The 22,654-nt window shown below is 36.8% G+C and overlaps 1 protein-coding gene across 3 annotated transcripts in view; it reads right to left on the bottom strand.

Annotated features, from left to right (window-relative positions):
* Positions 1 to 22,654, bottom strand: part of HPSE2 (heparanase 2 (inactive)) — a 577,000-nt gene that overhangs the window by 263,676 nt on the left and 290,670 nt on the right. The window contains exon 4 of one of the 3 annotated variants that reach the window (XM_060034305.1): positions 2,501 to 2,674. The exons of the other annotated variants lie outside the window; for them this stretch is intronic. Coding sequence (XP_059890288.1) covers positions 2,501 to 2,674 — 174 coding nt within the window. The remainder of the gene's footprint in view (positions 1 to 2,500; positions 2,675 to 22,654) is intronic. 3 annotated transcript variants of the gene reach the window in all.

Raw genomic sequence — 22,654 nt, 5'->3', positions numbered from 1 at the left:
AGTTGTAAAATGAATTAGAAGAATCAGCAAAATAAATCTTCAAACCCTAAAAGGTGTGTTTATTTGGGCAAACTGCTTATTTGTCATATCAAAAAATAGAAATGCAATTTTTAAAATAAAAGCAAGGGGGTGGGAAAACAGACCAACTCTAGTCTTCTTGACTACAGACTCAAAAACCATCTATATCTACCTTGATAGAAATGCTCACAGGAACATAACCAGATACTTTCTACCTTATTGAATTTTTAAATTCATAAATTTGGTTATTTTTCTATTGCTATCTATATCCCTATCTATTTTCATATCTATGACTGTGCCTTTTCTCCTCCTCAAAAATGATTCTTTGTTTTTGTTAATCCTTGAAGATGGATTGATGATGATGGGAATCAAGTGTTGTGTGGCTAAGGTGACTAAACAACATTTTAAAAATGTAATTAGCTCCGTCTCTAAACTGTTTAGCATAATTTGGGGGAAGGATGGAAAGGGGCAGACTCTCAGTTATTTGGAACAGACATATATACAGAAAGGTGCCTATACTCTCCCCACCCCCACCAAACCACGTCAGTTATACCAATTAAAGATTTATTTAATTTAATAAGCTCCCAAATTCAGAGATGCCACAAACCCTGGAGGAATTATTCCCATCAGTCGTTTGTAAGTAAGTTTTAATTGCTTTGAGCTTATCTACAACCAGCTGAGATTCTTTTACAAACCAATTTTATTTAGAAATATTTTAGAAAGAAAACAAATGCTTTAGGCACAGCATGTATTCCCTAGCTCATCAGAGGCCCTACCACTCCTTACTGTCTTACACTGACCAGTTTTAAACATTACACCTAATTGGTCCCTCATGACAGGTATAATGCCCTGTTTGGGGAATGCATTGTTTGAATTGTTTGAAGAATGTTTTGCTGTGTTTGGAGAAAAGAGCTAAGCTGGGTGGAGTCTGACACTGGAGCAGGGTAAGGTTAGGAGGGGTAGTCATGAGTAGACAACATAAAATACCAAAGAATGTCAAGGAGCATGAAATAGAAAATACGATGGGGAGGGATCAGTAAATGGCTTTGTCTACTATGTAATAATTATGCCTCGTTCTAAGCTGATCACATCACTCTTGCTCTTGTCCTAGAACGTATGATACCTAGACTGGTTGGGAAAATGAAAAATCTCAGGCTACCCTAGTTATGCCCCCTGTAACCAAATTATCTTCAGTTCAGCTCAAGTCTCCATTTGGTAGCTAACTCTCCCCCAATTTCCCCCACTCCAGGGAAGGAAGAGAGAGCTACATTCCAGTTAATGGTTAGTGATAGGAAAAAAGACACTTGTTCTTATAAGATCCTCATCCCTTGCTACCTTAGGAGAACTTCAAATTCTAGAGTGGAGTGCATAAATACACACATGTGTTTGTGTATGTGTACACTGCCCCCCCCCCAGCATACACACGGTGCTCCAAACAAACATGGGTTAGCTACAGATATACATGGCCATGGACAAAAATGTTATTATCAATTTGTAACAGTAATTTTAAGAGAATTCTTGGTTGTTTTATTCTAAGGTTTACCAAAATGTCTTTTTATTAGGAATCAGAATATTTTCAAATTTATACTATCCATAATTTTAACTATAACCCATAGTAGTTGACTCAATAATATTAGAGACTCATGGAATCTACAGAATATCATATGCATCATACACACATATATATCACTAGGAAAAATACTGTGACTTAGGAACATTGTGTGTTCGATGGAACATTGTTCCATGAGATGATAACAGGTCTCTCTCTCTCTCTCTCACACACACACACACACACACAGTGCAATGATTTAACAGGACTGGCTACATAATTTGCAGGGCCCCATGCAAAATGAAAACATGGATCCCTTTATTTAAAAATTAAGATGGCGATAGCAGAGCATTAAACCAAGCATGGGTCTCTTCTAAGCATGAGATCCTATGTGACTGCACAGGTTGCATGCCCCTGAAACCAACCCTGGTTAAATGATTTAAGAAATGCTGGGTTAAAAAAATCTTATACAGATTTTATTGCAACAGGACTTCTCAAGCCTTTTACATGCTAATGTGCATTATGAACCCTTAAGAAGTACATATACTGTAGACCAGTTCCCAAATATACTTGACCAAACTCTTTTGAATTATTATAAGGGTCATCTTGTAGGACCAGTGTTCTATAAAAGATTGTAAATTTCAGCTTAGGCTGAGCAGCTAGGTTGTATCTGGTTTAGTATCAATTTATTAATAAGTCACATTTGGCATTTCCCCTATATTTGGAATAAGGTAACTAGAGATAACTACAGATGCAAATGGTGGGCTTCACTAAATCCACTCTCCAACTGTTTGGCCTTTTACTATTTGAAAGGTCAACTCAGTAGTCAAACAACCCAAGTGTTTTCTGGGCCACTGTACTAGAGATGGCCTGAGCCATCTTATTTTTTACCCTTTATCTTGTCAATTCAGAGGAAACAACATCCTTACTTACCATTACCCAGTTCCCAAGAAATGTTGTACTTTTTACTGGCGCTGTACTTCAACAGACTCAGGGCACTAGAACTGTTCCAGGAGTTATTGGGATTACGACGCAGTGCATTTAGAGCAAATATCAGGTGGAGTCCAGAGCAATCAGCAAAGTTATAAAGTTTGTCTAGAGACCTGGCTGGGAAGAAGCAGAGAAAGGCTTGTAACTTTCAAATCAACATCCCAACAAAAGGAAAATATTAGCTACTACAAAAAGCCTTTCTATGAGCTTCCTGCTAATAGGAATTACACAGAGACTTCCAAAAGGGACTATTACCTTTTGGTTCAGGGTACATTTCAAGGTGATTTTCAAAAGCAGCACACACAACTCCAGATAAAGTTTGCAAATTGACAACCAAATCTAGTCTATAGTATATTTTATCTGTTAACAAAAAATTGAATTCTTAACATTTAGAAATGGGAAGATATCACAAACTAGCTAGATTTATAGTTTTTCTCAAAAAATCAGAAAATCTGGCACTGCTGGATCTGAACTCCTTTATGAAATGATAGGAATAGTGTCAGGAGACAAGGCCAGGAAACAATGATTGGCTGGGGAGTCAGAAAATAGCTCAACCTAGCAGCACTTCCAAAACAAATCTCACTCAATTTCACATTTCTAATATTTCTGAGAATGGAAATACCACAACTACTAATAGAAATATGTTCATTGTTAGGTTGATCCCAGATACCATGAATGCTATTTACCATATGTCCCATACCCATCCCATTCCTTCACGCCTATTGCCACCATTCTGGTTCTGGCTCTCATTTCCATTTGCATGAATTATTACAAGAATGTACTTGCCTGTCTGCCTCTAGATTCTTCTCAGATCGCCAGATTCATCTTCTCCCAATCAATTTCATTAGTTTCACTTATTCCTCAAAACCTTAGTGGATCTGCAAGACCTTTGTTTCCCTTAGTTCAAGGCCCCTACAACTCAACTATAATTTTTCCCCAACTTCAGGTCTCTCTATTACTGTCAAAGAATTCTTTGCAGGTGTTATCCAGTTCTATTTATTATAGAATCCCCTGCCCCACTGGCCTTTGCTCTGATTATTCTCATTCATCACGCCTTTTCTTTCTCTTTTAAACATATCCAGATTTTACTTGTCCTTTTATACAATGTTTCACAAAATATGGATGACATGATTTTAAGTGGTATACAGATTGAAAAAAATTTTTAGGTTAATAATTATGTACAGGAGTTCACATTATCTTAGTACTCATTATCCAAGTCCCTAGAGCAGGGTTTCTCACATGGGATTCTGTGGAACACCATGTGGGGCTCTATAAGATATCATTAGGGGGTTCTGCAAAAGATGACACAGAGTGACCAAGGTGTCTCACAGCAGCTGTTATAGGTCTTTTAGTCCTACGAAGCAGGACCATGATCATTTGGTTGAATCCATTATCAGTTTTTGAAGTGGGATACAGGGTTGCTGCCATTTTTATCTCCATATATGTACAAGAAAGTGTCTTTTAAGAAGCATCGAGAAGAAGGACGGAAATGGTCTCATTTTAGTTGAAAATAAAATCCATGGGAACTTATCTCACATTAAACCCAGAATCAAGTAGCTAAGCAACAACAAACATCATAGTTTCACATTAAAGAAATAAACTTAATTATTAAAAGAAAAGGAAATAAACTTACTTATTTATTTTTAGTTCCAAAATAGCAATTAAAATTAAAATGCATTTTTAGGCCTATTAAAATTATCATGAAACCAACACATGTGTATACTGATCTTATAATTATCTACATAATCTGACCATGCCACTCAGTAAAAAAAATGGTTTCTTTCAAAGTCTCATAGAAAATGTTTTCTTAAGCTATAATTTTATTCATATTGCTTTGACATATAGTTTTAGTAACTTTACTATTCAATACTGTTAATTTATTTTCATATTGAAAACCACATTAACATGAATTCATAAACCTTATTTAAATAACCTAACAAGCCTACCTTTAGAAAAATTATATCCCATTTTGGCTTAAACCAGTTAATTAACAAAAACATACTATGTTTGCCTTATAATTTTTCAAATTCATAAAAAGGAAAAAAGGGATTAATTTCAAGAACGAAAGTTAATTACTTGTTCTTTTCTTCTTTTCTAGAAAGGTTGTCTAAAAGGTCATTTTCAGTTTTAAATAGGAAGGAAAAAAAACTAAGCTTACAGCTTACCATATATCATGTACCATACCTCAACAGCATTTATATGATAGAAATTTGTGATAATGTTTTAGCCTTCCTTGGGTAAGGCACCAAAAAATCAAGTAGAACATTTTAAAAAGAAAAACTGAAGTTTATTCTAACCATACCACTGACCTTTTTGGGGGAACCTACAAAAGAATGGGCTAAAATGTCAGCCAAACTCAACAGATTCTCAGGAAAATATCACTCTATTTAAAAGAGCATTGGCAATTATTATTGGATTATAATATCTACAACTAAATGACTACACTGACATACCATGAGCTTTACATATAATTTTTATCCACAAGTTCCCTGAGACTTGAGAATATTTCAAGTGCTTCTCTGATATAAAGTTTGAGAAGGCTGTCCTAGAGTTAAAGGATGAATAGGAAAATAAAAGTAATCCTAACACTAAAATATTCACTGTTGAGCTGAGAACTGACTTAAACATTCCTTCCACTTGGCAATATTCTCACTAACCAAAGCAATGATGTTTTTAGTTTCTCCAATATAAGGTAAACTCAGTACAAATCTGTTGCAAAGCCAAGTTGCAAATGTGAGAAAAAGACACAGGGCTTCGTGAGATCAATGAAAATAATGTTTGATAATTGCTTAAATCACATGCAAATCCACTAATAAGTAAGGATCTAGAAGAATTTTATCAGTTAGCTGAACAAGAGAAAACTCACAAGAGTGATAATAAAACAGGTTGCTCAAAAAATAATTTTATTAAAAGTTCATATGAGGTCTACTTTGATGTTTTTTAATACTTATGACTATGCCACAAAAGTTAAATTATTTTATCAGAAAAATACTCAATATTCAATTAAATATCATTTTGTTCATTCAAATTGTTCATAGTTGCAATAACAGCTTATAATTTAAGTATAAAATGAAATACACTTATTTTCATAATTTTTAGTTTTATTTATAAACTAAAACGCTAATCAAACTTTTGCATCAAAATTTCATATGAATGATATTCTTTTTAGGTAGATTAATCCCCTTTAAGTGGCCTTTTTCTAGACTTAATTGTCTCCATATGATGAGGATTATCTGTGTTTGTTTCATATGTAATAGAAAAACATATATCAAACACAAAAGCACATCAAACCTGTGATTTTATGGATGTGATGGTTTAAGACAAGGAAAATGGTATTTATCAAAAAAAATGTCAGTATAAAGAAAAATGTGGAAAAATAACAATATAGACAGTTTGTTAATATGGCAAAAATTGAGAACTAGAGAGCTAGAAGTTTGGGAAATACTTTGTGAAGGATAAAGTTTAAGTCCCGCCTCCTCCATGAAGCCATTCCTCAGTGAACTCACCAATCCACCTACAGTGACCTCAGCCTTCTTTAAACTCAGGGTTTACACCATTTGTTGTCATCTGAGTGCCTTGTGACATTGTCTTACCTTGGGATTACCTCTTGATTTAGTCACTTCTCCAGAGTGAATGGCATGTTTACCCAGTTAAACTGTTAAGTTTCCTAAGGCTGGTACTGTATCTCATTATATCCTTCACAGCATCTATCAGAGAACAATTTCCTGCCTTAAAATCATGCTTAGGAGTTCACACAGCCCAAATCCTGTTTGTTGCACAAAAATGGTCTAGTAAGAAACTGAAAGTTCCGAATGAAAGATATGCATAATAATTATTATTGCTAGTTCAAGAAATATACCCTGAAGTTTATTTTAAAATGATATATATTTGAATATAGAGCATTCAGTAGGTGCTCAACAAATGTAATCTTCCTTGTAACATCTGTCAGGTTCCATCCAAGCAAGCAGATACTTAAAGATGACTTCTACTCTCTCCACCAGAGGGTGCCAATGCCTTTATATCCTATAGTCAGGTTGTCTTGGCATCTCACAGGAACAGAACTTTAAGGAGTCTTGTCTAGCAGGCAATTAAAGATGAGGAGCTGGAGTCTTAGAGAGATGGAAGAGAGAGGCTTGGGAGTCATCTACATAGTGCTGAGAAAGCTGATGCTGTGAAAGTTCTTGAGAGTTTTGAAGGACAAAATGGTAGGACAAAATCTTAAGAAATGTCCACATATAAAGGTCAGGAAGGGGCTTCCCTGGTGGCGCAGTGGTTAAGAGTCCGCCTGCCGATGTAGGGGACACGGGTTCGTGCCCCGGTCCGGGAAGATCCCACATGCCGCGGAGCGGCTGGGCCCGTGAGCCATGGCTGCTGAGCCTGCGCGTCTGGAGCCTGTGCTCCGCAACGGGAGAGGCCACAGCAGTGAGAGGCCCGCGTACCGTAAAAAAAAAAAAAAAGGTCAGGAAGAAGGAAAAAAAGGGGGGGACAGAGAATAAGGAGGGGAACCAGAAATGTAGAATTAAGGGACCCAAAAGAAGACAGTTTCAAGGAGGTGCTGGTCAATTACAGTAGATGTTGGTGAGAAACTGAGGAGAAAAAGGAGAAAGAAGAAGCAAACTTACTATGGTTAATCAAAAAATGAGATTAGACTCTAGATTTAGGTTGGGGTATGAACTTAAAGAATGAGTGGTAGAGAAAAAAGAATAGAGACTCTGGTACACTGAACTTACTTCTTGAAGTTCTGTGGCAACAAAACGAAGAAAAGAAACAAAATAATGACTAGAGTAGTACCAGGTACTACTATAGTACCAATGACTATAGTAGTACCAGTAGAGTAGTACCAGAATCAAGTAGTACTTGATTTTTTTTAAAGTAAAAAAATCAAGAACCAAGACTGCAATCTGTCAAAAACCATTTTTTCAATGAGGCTAATCTCAGCTCTATATTACAAATGGATAAGGTCAATGAATTCACACTAAGATATAAATGATGGTCATTTTTCTCAGTTTCCTCAGCACTTCTCACTTCAAAAACAAAATAGACAAACAACAATCGAAAGAACAAAAAATAGGGCTCCCATTAATCTAAGCAACGAGATGGCTGGAATTTCAAGTAGGATTCATTCATTTATTCAACAAATATTTACTGAGTACCTACTATATGCCAGGAAATATTATAGTCTCCAGGGTTATAGCCATGAACAAAACAGAAAATAGGTCCTTGCGCCATGGAGTTTACCTCTAATGTGGCTGTAGTGGGGATTGATGGAGTCTGTAAAGCGGGGTAGGGGATAGTAGAACCACTGGGGGTGGTATGTTATTTTAAATAAGCCTCATTGATAAGATTAACATTTGAGCAGAGACCCAAGGGAGGTTAGGGAGCAAGTCAAGGGGATAACTACGGAAAGAATTCCAGGCAGAGGGTATAGTAAAGGCAAAGGCCTGAGACAGGTAAGTGACTGATGATTGTGAAGTAGAGCAATGGTGCCATTATGGCTGCCCCAGAATGAACATAAGGGAGAGAAATAGGAGATGAGGTCAGAGTGGCAGCAGGGTCAGATTGTGTAGGGCCTTACTGGCCATTGTAAGGGCCTTGGCTCTTATCTTAAATGACACAGAAAAACACTGGATGGTTTTGAACATGACCAGATTCACATTTCAAAAGCATCACCCTGGCTTCTGAGCCAAAAAGAGACTACAGGGTGAATAGAGGGCAAAGGTGAGAGCGAGGAAAGTAGCTGGGCATCTATAATGATAATTCAGGCTAGAGATCATAGTGGCTTGGACCTGGGTGGTAGCAGCAGAGTGGCGGAAGTGGTTGGATTCCTGGGATGTTTTAAAGGTAGAAGATTTGCTGAAGATTGGATATGGGGTCTGAGGGGAAAAAAATAGTCAAGGAAAACTCAAGCTTTTGACTTGAGCAACAGAAAGATGAAACTGACATTTAAGAAAGAAGTGTAGAAGGTTGGGAGATGGAAGGAGAGGAAGGCAATCAGAATTTTGGTTTTGGCTACATTAAGTTTGAGATGCCTAACTGACACATTAAGTAAAGAATTTGAGTGATCAGAATATACAAGTCCAGAGTTAAGGGGAGAAGTTTTGACTGAAGATATAAATCTGGTTAAGCAAAACATTTTGAAAGGTTGGGAGACATACAGAGCTATAAAGGAGGGAAAGTGGAACTGTCATAGGGATTTTCTAATTTCCAGATAACCACTGTCCTCAAAGCAGCATATCCCAGCCCCTGTTAATTTTACAGGAACAATTAACATTTTCTTAATCTTATGTAAAGTGCTGTCTGAACAAATCTTATAGATGTGGCCTCATCCCTCACTTTCCTAACTGATAGTCACCTCTAAACTCCTCTTCTATAGAAATTATGGAGGCACAAGTGTCACCTGGGAATTAAAAAGTGACTTGCTAAGTAATTTTGGCTTCCAATTTGTGCTTCCCCAGAATTCTGTCAAGATGAGGCATTAAAGTCTCTTCATAACTCAATACCTAGGAAAGCATCCCAAGTATTAACTCTACCCCAAACAGGCCCCTTTCCATTAAGTGCTTTTTTTCTTTGGAAGGTTGGGTGGGGCAGGAGGCAGCTGCCTCAGAGGATGTCAAAGTATCAACTGAGCTCTGCTCAAGTATGTCCCATTTCTACATTTTGTTTTTCATGAGATTTGATAATCTGTTCATATTTTCATGTGCTCACAATTAGAATAAGCTGACACTACGCTGTTGAACTCAGCACCAATTTCCCGTTTTGAAGTTCAGTACCGTCCTCTAAGAGCTAAGAGTAAGAAACACATGTGTAAATCCTTAGCCACACAGAAAAAGCACTCTCCCTTCACATGAAGTTTTCAAAAGAACAAATAGTTACCAAGGGGTATTTTTGTCCTTTTTGCCAATTTAGAAATGAATAAGATTGGACTGAGTCCTTAAAACAAGTAAACTATTTTTTTCTGCCTGATACTTGCTTAGACTTGGCCAAAGAGTTTCTCAAACACTAGTGTGATGAACTTTGGGTCATGTTAGAACTCCTCACCATTCCTGGACAAACCACATTATTCCATGGCTCTCGTTGCTCTAAGCTTTTTATCTCTGCCTGGAATATCCTTTCTCCTCTTTTCTTCATTCTTCATAGCTTAGGCCTATGGCCTTCTCTGTGAGGTTTTCCTTGATTCTCCAAGGTAGAGACACTGGGGCTCCCTCCTCTCATCTCTCCCAGCTCTTTATTGGCTCCTGTTACAGCAACAGACAACCATGCTATCATTGTTCAGCTCTGCATCCCTCTCTAAAGGCAGACTGGAGCATTTGCCAAAGAGAAGGTACCATGTCTGCTTTTTTAGCATCCATTTCAGTATCCAATACACAATAAGCCTTAATAAATGTCTGACTCCTACAGGTGTTATTTAGGCCCATTCAATACCACTTGCAATCTGTCTGCACCCTATATATAACCCAACCTGAATTACCATCTTCATTGTAGCAAATTCCCTCGAGATTATGTCTATTACTACATGCTGTTAAATGCATTCAAATACTCTACTTATTGCCTTAAGTGTTCATTTTGGAATGAATAATATTGGGGAGTCATATGTTACTATTCAATAGAAACTGGAAGAACAGAGGAATTTCTAGTGGAAGCTAGGCAGACAGATCCTGAAGGAAATGACAGCTGGAGGCTGTTGTCTGCTGACTTTACTCCCTACCACTGGGCAGCAAGTATTTCTTTGAAGGGAAATCTGAGCAATTCATCTTCGTATCTATCACAAATAAGGAAAGAACAGAAAGCTAATGGCTAGGATTGCCAGATTTAGCAAATACAAATAATGCTACTGCATTAATACAAGTATGTCCCATTAATATTTGGGACATACTTATGCTAAAAATTATTCATTGTTTATTTGAAATTCAAATTTAATTGGAGGTCCTGTATTTTATCTGACAACTCTACTAAGGGCTGAGTCTTAGAGTAGAGCCACAGTTGTCAGGAGAGAAGTAAGTGGAATTGTCAAGAAGAGATAAGAGAAAGTCATAGAATGATCCAAGAATCAAGATGAAAGAATAGCAATGAGATCCAACGAAGAAGGTGATTTTCAAAATAATAAGGTAATATAATATCAAATCTTGAAAAGTAAAGAAGATACATAAAGGAAGATAAAGACTGAGAATTACTGCAGTGACTCCCAGACCAGAGATTTAAAAAGCTTCAAAAAGGAATGGACCCCAGTATCAAATGACACAGACACGCAGAGCACAGCTAAAATATTTGGGGGGAAGAGGGGCGAGTGAGATATGTCTAATTAGCTGTGGTACGGCATGCCTTGCCACAAGATGGCACTCATAGTTCCTCTTTTTCTGAGTTTCTATCAAACATTTTGCAAAAATTTTATTGTCATAGAACAAAGAGAGTATCTTATGTTTCAAAACTTACATATAACCTTCTGTTTCATGTTCTATCATTTTTCCACAGCTTATCATTGTTTTTCCCTTTAGAATATGAAGACATAATAAATGCTAGAATTGAGTGGAGGTGGGGGAGGCGTTAGAACCTGGAGGAAGGAACAAATGTAATGCTATAGCAGATACTCAGTACAAAGCCTTAACAAAAGGACTGGCCATCAAACGAAGACTGACGAGCTTCAAGAAAACTAATACAGATAGAAATGGAAGCCAGACTGCTTAGTGTTGAGGACCGATAACGTGCTGAGAAAGTAGAGACTATGTGGTTAGCACATCTGCTGGGAAACATAGGATGGAAGACAGGTGGACTTTTTCCTTATAGGTAATTACTTCCCAAATCAGAGTTTGTTTGACTTATTCATAAGTTTCAAATACTTGACCGAAATACCTATTAAATAGCAGTTGACCTCATATAATAATATCTCTACAAAAAAATGCATTTGTGTCACAGAGATACGTCTACTTAACTAAATAACCACTTTGGTCCCCCAATATTATAGCACTTATTTCTTTTCAAAATAACTTCACATCTATTTGTCATACTATATTGCCCATAGAGTGAATGTTTGAATGGAGGCCTAGAGAGATCACAAGATTTGACTAACATTGCACAGAAACAGAACCACGGGCCAGTTTTCCGATGCCTAATTCTATTGAATTATTCTTCCTGTCACTCAATTTCTATTTCAAGTTTTCCACTTATCTAATTTTATTTTTCTGGCATGCATAAAATGAAAATGGCTCTTTGAAATTACCCTGTTTTGAATATTTCCCATGCTATACCAGATATGTAACAGTTAAAAATTACCTATCTTCAGAATAGTATGGGAAAATATGTTCATTATCATCTCTGATTTTTTACAAAACTGAGTATAACCTTGAGATGAACTTTAAAGAAGAACTTATAAATTAATGTACCATTGAAGAGGTAAAATCCTGTGCCTGTTGGTTCAGGTGTATACTTTTGCTAGAATACAGTCCTACCAAACAATCCAAAACAGTTTTCCTTTCAGCCAATAAACCAATCATTAGCTATTTGTTTTTATCTTTTTTTGATCATCAAAGTGAAGACATTATTTGTATCTAAATCTGTTTGAACCCTTTAGACACAAAGAAGAGTGAAATGAAGACAACTTTAGCTTTGTTTCTACCATTCACCTCCCCCACCTCAAACATAAAAAAGGGTGGAGGGGCTTCTATAGCTAGTTCACCAATAATTCCATATAAGCCAAACAAAAGAAAACTTCAAACTTGCTTTGTGGCTAGGCCTCCATGGAGGAACAGCCTTCTTATTGAGTTGGAAAGAATAAAGGGTATTTTTGAATTCACAAGTGTCTGAAAACATCATGTCTGCAAAGTGTGGTTGGCATTTTTATGCATTTAAAAGAGTCCAATGAAGCCCAGCTCCTTACAAATTCCTACAAATAATGAAGAATGGGAAATGGTTTCTGCCACTTGGGGGTCAGAGTGGTGGTATTGCTCCAACCAACTGTACAAAGGAGACCTGTCATTTATAGATAGCTCCAAAGTCTTGGATTAGCAAGAACACAGTGAAGACTGGCTCTTACCCAAAGAGTTTACTCAGAGAGACATTTAATATGGAGTAAATACAGCCTCAAAGAGAACAGCTTTGAAGAAGGGCTTTTAAAAGGTCGGAAGAAGATGAAATGAGGAATGTTGTTACTTAGTGCCTATATTAAACAAATGCTTGCCTTAGCTCTTCTCCAGCACATCTCAAAATGTGGCCAAGTAATAATGACATGCTCACTTCACAGACAAAAAAATAATGTGGAATGGGAAATTATTTGTTAGGATGGGCCCTCAAGCCACTGGGTTGTTCTCAAAGTGTGTGAATGTTCTATTTCCATCAGCCTGGAGACTCTTCCTCTCTCAGGGGCATATCTACCGCTCCACAAACAGCCCAGGATAGTTTGGAAGTCAGATGTTCTCCCCTAACTGTTATACCACTTAAGTTTGGAAACCCTGTTTTCCCTAATCCTTATACCATGTTCTATCTCCTCAGGCCTTTGCTTTAGGAAGAAAGTAACCAATCACTGCTACCATTACAGCAGACAGCACTCTAGGTGTTAACTATTTTGGAGTCACAGGCACCTTCTATTATAAAATCAACTGGATAGTAGTATTCAGTAAAATTTTTAGTTATCTATAACATCACTCCCTACAACCGATTTCTTTCCTGCTGCTATTCATCTCTAGACTTTGTACATATAAATGCATTCATCCATTTGACAAATATTGCTGAGTACCTGTTATGTGTCAGATATTGTTCTAGACAATGGGTTTATAGCAATTATTAAGACAGACAAGGTCCCTGCTTTCAGGGAACTATACTCTAAATAAGTAGGAAAGGAAGAGTAGGAGTGAGGAGGTGATAGGCAATAATAAACAAGATAAATTCGGATGGTGGTGAGTCCTATGAAGAAAAGAAATCAGGTTAATGTAATGGAGACTGGGTGGAAAACTATTTTGTTTGAGTAGTCAGAGACTGCTGCCCTGAGGTGAGGTGCTGAAGTGTCACACTGCTAAATCATGAAGAAGTTATATGTGAGGGATCTCAAGAATTGTAAAGTTTTTTATAACTCCTAAGTATTTTTGTGTGTTTTTCCTAAGATCAAGGGCAATTATGAAGGTATAATTATCAAAATCAGGAAATTTTCACTAAAATAACCAATAATAATCAAAATCAGAAAATAACATTCACAAAAATTAGATAACAACATTATTATCCAATTTATAGACCTAAATTTTGCTAACGGCCCCCAAAAAATGTCCTTTATAGAAATTTTATTGATCCAGCCCAGGATCACAGATTTCATTTAATTTTCACATCTCTTTAGTTTCCCTTATTCTGGAACTGTTCCCCATCTTTTCTTCGTCTTTCACAACATTGACATTTTTAAAACTACTGGCCATTCATTTTGTAGTATTTAAGTTGGGTTTATCTGATGTTTCCTTGAGATTAGATTCATGTTATACAGGTTATAAAAAGTTTGTCCTTTCAATGTAGAATATCAGTTGTTTCGTTGCTAATATGCAAGGCGGATGGGATGAAAAAATATATCTTTTGCTAGGGAGAGATCAATGTATGTTTATCCTTCAGATGGCAGCAAAAATGTCAATTCTAAAAACAGAAGTATAATGTGGACAAATCCTATGAATTAGATGCAAATGCAGGAAGGCTTTCCTTACTTGTTCAAAACCCTGAATACAGAGCTTTAGGAAAATCTCAAGAGTCACTAAAAAATTAAGGAAGAATGAGATGGAAAACCGAATGTGATTTATTAATAAGAACAAAGATACGTTTACAAACTTCAAACAAATAAAAATAACTGTGACTGAATATAAATCTATACAGTTTAAATAAAATAGACTAAGTACTTAGGTAAATAAATAAGTGCTTTTACATAGGTGATGTGAAAAGGAATTGTTAAGCATTTATGAAATTGAAATTTGTGTAGACCACCCAGTGGCAATTGCAAAGTCTCCACTGTAGTGTAGCTTTCCTTCAATTGTAGTGTAGTATAGTTTATTTTGCCACAAATACTAACTAAAAGCAAACAAACAAGAAAGGTGTGGTTGGGTAGTTTGTCACTAGGAATGATGGAGAAGGAAAAGACTGGAAAATCCAAAGTCTGTATAGAAAATATAAGGAATGAGAGTGGTAGAGACTGAGCAAGGAGTACTGTCACATGAATTTAGCTATTAGACCACTGCATCATAAGGGCCTTGAGGGCATGGGCTAGGATTGTTCTCTGGTTATAGTTCTCTTTACCAATGCCTATCTTAAAATATGGTATCCAGAAATTAAATTAAAACTCTGTGTATGACCTAGTACACACAACAGGACTGCTGCTTCCCTTTTTATTTCTACACCTCTATTCTATTAGTGCCTAAGTTACCATCGAACCTAATCTGTGAAATTTTAGAGATGAAGCAGAACCAAGACTGTCATTTAGTTCAGTTTCCTCAGTTTTCAAACGAGAAGAATGAAGTGATTAAAGTTAACTGACTTGCCCAAAATTATCCAACAGTAATACCACTAGTGAGCAAACAGTTCAGGTTTGGAACCCCAGAAGACGCCATGAAGAAGCCACTACCAAAATAACACCACCCAGGGAGAACAGGGAACAAAGCACTGGACTTGGAGTCAGAAAACTTGTATTTGAATCCCTGCCTCTTACTTTCTGTGAGACCATGGGCAATCACTACAACTATCTGTAAAAATGGAATGATAAGACCTGCCACATAAAAATGTCACGTATACTCAATGCAAAAAAGTGATTTGTAAAAAAGATTAAATATTAAAGCTATTGAGATTTATTATTATAATGATGATCACATACCCACAATTTGGTTAAAAAGATGTAATGTTTTTCAAGTAAGTAGATGGTTATGGGGATATCCCTAATCCCCATGCTTCAGGAAAGATGTTGCATACATTTCAATCTGACTTTAAAGAATCTTAATTTTTAAACTTTTGATTATGGAAAATTTCAAACATATACAAAGTGAATAGAATATAACAAATCCCCATGTATCTTTCACACAGCATCAGTATCTTTAAAATTCTGCCATTCTTTTTTTTTTTTACTGTGGTAATATACACAAGACATAAAATTTACCATTTTAACCATTTTTAAGTGTACAGTTCAGTGGCAATAAGTACATTCACATGTTGTGTCTGCCATTCTTATTTCACCTAAACCTGCACCTACTCCCCACCTATTCAACTCCATGATATGAGAACCTCACGTTTTAAATCAGACATCTAACACTTCAATTTCTGTCCAAATTCACATGTAATTTTTTTGCTCTAATCCTCAGTTCTCCTTCATGAGTATCATAACACCTCTCTCTCAAAATTGCTGTGAAGTTTAAAGGATGCACTGTACTATCACATAGCAGGCACTCAATAACTTAGTTCACTTGCCCACACCATTCAAACGTATGACTGATCCTAGCGATGCTGTACTGCTAACACAATGGATTCCATTTCATTGATGTGATAACTCTCAAGTTTTATTTGGAATATTTTCTTGATATTTCTTCATTGTTCCCTTGTACCCTGTCTAGGTGGGATATATAAACCTAATTAAGTTTCCAATATGATAACTGTCTCTGTAGAAAAGTGATGAAGAAGTTCTTCATATCTTGGTGATAGTATTTAATTATAAGAGTAATAAAATAAGCTCCAGTAGCCTAAATGAGGAGTTTCTCAACTCAGTGCAGTAAATTATTCAAGTGTATTGATGAGAAAATCAAAAACACCTTTGCTTTCCCTTTAATGACTGAGTCACTGTGGAAGACACAGGAAAGCATTGACTCCCATTTTCTGGGTCACAGCTCTGACTAGGCTCCCTCATCTCTGACAGGTTCTTCTCAGCCTCACTTTATCTTTCTGCATACTAAATTGGGAGATCTTCTACGAACTACTCCTCAGCCTTGAGTTCTTTTACAAGCTCCAACAGATGACTCATTTACATGGCTTCAGTCTACAGCTCTATATAAGCAGCTCTAAAATGAACATCTCTGGCCCACAATTCTTTGACTCCAGGAATCTTCTGAACTCATCATCATCTCCCACCCTCCAAACTCTTTTTTCCCTCCCAGAAATCCTGTTTCTGTCAATGATAACCATCACTCTCCTGGTCATCCTGTCTTAAACGAAAGCCTCATCCTTCCCTTTTTTTTCGGTATGCGGGCCTCTCACTGTTGTGGCCTCTCCCGTTGCGGAGCACAGGCTCCAGACGCGCAGGCTCAGCGGCCATGGCTCACGGGCCCAGCCGCTCCGCAGTATGTGGGATCCTCCTGGACCAGGGCACGAACCCGCGTCCCCTGCATCAGCAGGCCGACTCTCAACCACTGCACCACCAGGGAAGCCCATCCTTCCATTTTTTAAATCCCTATCTCCTATACCCAATTCAATTCCAAAGAAGAGTGAGTCTTCCTTAGAAATATCTTTTAGTTGCTCCACACTTTTCCCAACTCCACTAATTGGAAACATTACAACTTTACAACCTAATTAATGCAATAGCTCATGTGGTCAATCATATGATTTCTAGCATATAATGCTTAATCAAGAAATCAGAATTCTGAACTCTTCTAGAAATCAATCATGCTTCAGCAACCCTTCAACTAACACTTAGGAGAGTTTAAAAAGACATAAATCCTTTTTCTGAGCCAGATAAGACAAAGTTCTCTGTATTGGTAAAGCATGTTATTTTATAACTAGGTCTGAATAATGCAAACATCTGATAATCTTCAGAGAAATCACACTAACAAAATCTGAGTGCAACCTGGGCCCTCTTAAATACAGCTCACATTTCCCTAATTTTACAGTCTCTACATAAAAACCTATATTCCCATTATCACATTTAGAGAGCCCTTCAAAGGTGCCATAAAGTTCCAGTCTTGATAATCTCCAATTAGCGTCCTAGTTACATAGCTCTGAAGTTCCAGTTTACTAGCTTAACATGTAAGCTAGAGCTTATCTTAACTGAAAGCATTTACCTCTAATGACTGGTTTCCATCCCAAGCCCCCAGCTATACAAAACAGCTAATTTCCAGATTTTAGTTTTCTGCTTAGTTTTTCTCAGGCAGTTTAGTACAGTCCAAATATCTACCTTCCCAGGTGGCTCTTCTATCAGAGAATACCCCAATTGACATTCACTCACTGGTGCTCTGGGGCTCAAAGTTTTTATAATATGCATGCACAGATACAATTACAAATACACATTGCAGTCTCATTTGTTTAGTAAAATCTTAGACATAACCTTAGTGTCTATTCATAAGTGGGTAGGAGAGTGGGTGAGTATATAGATGTAACAAAATTACCATGAGTTGTTACTTGTTGAAATTGAGTGATGGTTTCATTATACAAGTCTCTCTGCTTTTTTGCATATGTTTAAATTCTTTCCATAAAAATTTTTAAAATTAAGGTATAAACCTACGATGAATATAATGTAACACTAGAAACAATTAATTGGTTGATCTGTACTCACAGAATAGAGCTATGATACACTAAGTGAAAAAGAACAAATTAATAAACAATAAGTATACTATGGCTCCTTTTTAGGAGTTTGAAAGCTCTCTGTATGTTTATGAGTACATATATTTGCATATCCACAGATAAAGGTCTGAAAAGAGACCCATCAAACTAACAGATAACCCTGGGAATTAGGAGGGATAAGAGTGGATGATCATGTCTTACTCTATATACTGCAATAAGGTTTGAATTTTTACCAGCATCTGTAAATTTGAAATATAAAGAAAATAATAATAGTAATAATAATATTAACAACTAAAATCTTTAGTGCTACAGGGACCTAGAGGCTTATATTCTTGGGAGTATTAAGTACTGAGGAATACTAGAGGTATACGTCTATACTTCAAAGCATGCAACATACTGAAGGTAAAATCCAATCCGTTTATCTGACCTACTCTCTCAAGGCACTGACTTTAATTAAATGCTTTCCCTACTAATCTTATCTGGGGCTGCCTTCTGTTACTGCCTGGCAAGGTTTTACTTACGTCTTTGATTTTCCCTTGTTATAGGCAGAACAGATGGAGGAAAGCCATAAAAGATTTTTTTGCTCTTTAGTCTGGTCCAAATTCATAATTTTCTTAAAAATCATGATCGGAGTCGATTTCCATGGCAACCAGTAGTTACTAACTTTGTGCTTGGCCCAAAGACGCTACTATTCCTTCTCTACTTTTAACTCAGGGATCTGCACCTCTCCTTGTTTTTGTACCTACTAATTCTTATAACCTTCAGGTCCTAGTTTCCCTGCCTTCCACTATCTCTCCATCCATGTCTGGGTCTAGTGCTTTTCTCTATCAAAGTACTTGTCATATTATACTAAAAATGTTTATTTAACTGCCTCCCCTGTAAGACTGTAAGGGAGCTGCAACCAGGGGTAGATCCAGGTTTCATGGATTCTGAAACTAATGCAACTTAGGGAGCCTTCTTTAAGAGAAGGATATAAATTATAAATACAAAATGTACAAAATTATGTATAACTATGTATATTAGTTAGAATGAGAAAAGAAATCACAACAGATTATTGAGGCTTTAGAGCATAAGATCCCTCTCTTCTGAGACTTCTTTAGGCAATTTACTAGAAATGCTTACTTAGAAATGCATCCTGATTGCAACCTGGCTTTCCTTTCCCATTACTGGTACACACACACTAACAGGTGATGGATCTTAAAGTCTAAGCTTCAGTAACTTCACCATAAATTTATGTCTGGCTTCTTCACTGTTTAATTCTCAGCAGTCTGCTTAGTGTCCTATACATATTAGGTCTTCAAAAAAAAAAACTGTGATGCATGAAAGCAGGATGGATGTATTAATCCTTCTTTTACCAAATACCTTTTACAAACCCTTCTACTACTTTTAAGAGAAAAGCCTACTGTAAAATCTAGCCCTTGCCTTCCTCTCCAACAGACTCTTGAACACCTCTCTTCTTTACCTTATATGTCTAGCCACTCTGGCTTTCTCTCATCACCTCAGGACCTGTCTGTGGTGGTCCCCTCTGTCTAGATCCTTCTTCTTATTCTCCTATCTCAATTCAGATATTACTTCCAGCCTAGGTTAAATCTCCCAGTCATCTCATTCATAATATTCCCTACTTCTTCAAAACACTTTTCACGGTTTAATTGAAGAGTTGTGTAAAAAGTAGTTTAATATCTATTTTGCTCCTGGAATGAAAACTTCATGAAGGTAGCAGTCATAGTTTGCCTATTTATTCATTGTTTCCCCAACTTACCACAATGCTGTGTACAGAGTAGGTGCTCAACAAATATTTGTAGAATGAAAGAAAAAAAATGAATGAATGACGATGAATGCCCAAAACAATACAACTCTCAGTATATATTGAAGAAAATGTGGTGTTTAAGATCAAAGACATCCACTGGCCAAAAGGAGCAATGAAATGACTGTAACATATACACACACATATATATAAAATAGATAAACAACAAGGACCTACTGTATAGCATAGGGAATTATTTCTATAACTAGTAATAACCTATAATAAAAAGAATATATATATATACACATAGATATACACACAGATATGTGTGTAACTGAATCACTTTGTTATACACCCTAAACTAACACAATATTGTAAATTAACTGTACTTCAATTTAAAATGGTTAAAAAGATTGAGTAATAATAGTTAACATTTCTTGCTTTCTGTATGCTAAGCTTTGTAGTAAACTCTTTTTTTTGCGGTACGCAGGCCTCTCATGTTGTGACCTCTCCCGTTGCAGAGCACAGGCTCCAGAGGCGCAGGCTCAGCGGCCATGGCTCAAGGGCCCAGCCGCTCCGTGGCATGTGGGATCTTCCCGGACCGGGGCACGAACCCATGTCCCCTGCATTGGCAGGCGGACTCTCAACCACTGCACCACCAGGGAAGCCCTGTAGTAAACTCTTTATATGTAGTTATTTCATTTGATCCTCAGAACAACCTTATAAAGAAGTAAATTTTAGAATCAGCTTGTTAATTTCTATACAAGATCCCACTGGATTTTGATTGGGATTGCATTCTACAGATCACTCTAAAGATTAGATTGCCATCTTACCAATAATGAGTATTGCAAACCATGAACACAAAAAATATCTCCATTTATCCAGGTATTTTAAAATGTACTTTAGCAGTTTTGTACTTTTCAGCATGCAAATCTTACACATGCTTCCATGGCGTGGCTATGCAAACACATATTTTGCTAGAGTTGTACCTAATAGTTACATGGTTTGGGGTGCTACTGTAAGTGACATTATTTTTAAAATTTCAATTTCCAATTGTTCATTGTTAGAATATAGAAATACAAATTTTTTATATCAGCCTTGTATCTTGCTACCTTGCTAAACATACTTATCAGTTCCAGTGATGTCTTTGTAGATTATTTGAAAGTTTCTATACAATCATGTTGTCTGTGAATAGAGATAATTTTACTTAACCTTTCCAAACTGGATTCCTTTCTTTTTTAAAATTTTTATTTTATATTGGAATATAGTTGATTAACAATGTTTTGTTAGTTTCAGATATACAGCAGAGTGATTCAGTTATGCATATACATGTATCTATTCTTTTTCAAATTCCTTTCCCGTTTACATTATGACAAAATACTTAGCAGAGTTCCCTCTGCTATACAGTAGGTCCTTGCTGGTTATCTATTTAAAAAAATAGCAGTGTGTACATGTGAATACCAAAGTCTCAATCTATCCCACCCCCGACCCTTCCCCCCATAACCATAAGTTCATTCTCTGAGTCTGTCGGTCTGTTTCTGTTTTGTAAATAAGTTCGTTTGTATCATTTTTTTTAGATTCCATATATAAGCAATATCATAAGATATTTGTCTTTCTCTGTCTGACTTACTTCATTTAGTATGATAATCTCCAGGTCCATTCATGTTGCTGCAAATAGCATTATTTCATTCTTTTTAATGGCTGAGTAATATTCCATTGTATATATACACATCTTCTTTATCCACTCATCTTTCAATGGACATTTAGGTTGCTTCCATGTCTTGGCTATTGTAAACAGCGGTGCAATGAACACTGGGGTGCATGTATCCTTTCAGACCCTGTTCTTCTCCAGATATATGTCCAGGAGTGGGATTGCTGGATCATATGGTAACTATATTTTGTTTCTTAAGAAATCTCCATACTGTACTCCATCGTGGCTGTACCAATTTACATTCCCACCACAGAACAGGAGGGTTCCCTTTTCTCCACACCCTCTCCAGCATTTATTGTTTGTAGACTTTTTTTTTTTTTTTTTGCGGTATGTGGGCCTCTCACTGTTGTTGCCTCTCCCATTGCAGAGCACAGGCTCCAGATGCGCAGGCTCAGCGGCCATGGCGCACGGGCCCAGCCACTCCGCAGCATGTGGAATCTTCCCGGACCGGGGCACGAACCCGTGTCCCCTGCATCGGCAGGTGGACTCTCAACCACTGCACCACCAGGGAAGCCCTGCTTGTAGACTTTTTGATGATGGCTATCCTGACTGGTATGAGGTGATATCTCATAGTTTTGATTTGCATATCTCTAATAATTAGCAATGTTGAGCATTTTTTCATGTGCCTCTTGGCCATCTGTATGTCTTCTTTGGAGAAAGGTCTATTTAGGTCTTCTGACCATTTTTTGATTTTTTTTTTTTTATATTGAGCCACATGAGCTGTTTTTAAATTTAGGACTAATCCCTTGTTGGTCACATTGTTTGCAAATATTTTCTCCCATTCTGTGTGCTGTCTTTTCATTTTGTTTACGGTTTCCTTTGTTGTGCAAAACCTTTTGAGTTTATTTAGTTCCCATTTAGTTTCCTTTTTATTCCCATTACTCTAGGAGGTGGATCCAAAAAGATATTTCTCCATTTTATGTCAAAGAGTGTTCTGCCTATATTTTCCTCTAAGGGTTTTACAGTATCCAGTCTTACATTTAGGTCTTTAATCCTTTTTGAGCTTATTATTGTGTATGGTGTTAAAGAATGTTCTAATTTCATTTTTTGGCATGTAGCTGTCCAGTTTTCCCAGCACAATTTATTGAAGAGACTTTGTTGTACATTAATTGACCACAGGTGCATGTGTTTCTTTCTGGGCTTTCTATCCTGT

This window comes from Delphinus delphis, chromosome 16 (assembly GCF_949987515.2).
Source record: "Delphinus delphis chromosome 16, mDelDel1.2, whole genome shotgun sequence".
NCBI classification, from domain to species: Eukaryota; Metazoa; Chordata; class Mammalia; order Artiodactyla; family Delphinidae; genus Delphinus; species Delphinus delphis.
This window is presented reverse-complemented; position numbering and strand designations above follow the sequence as displayed.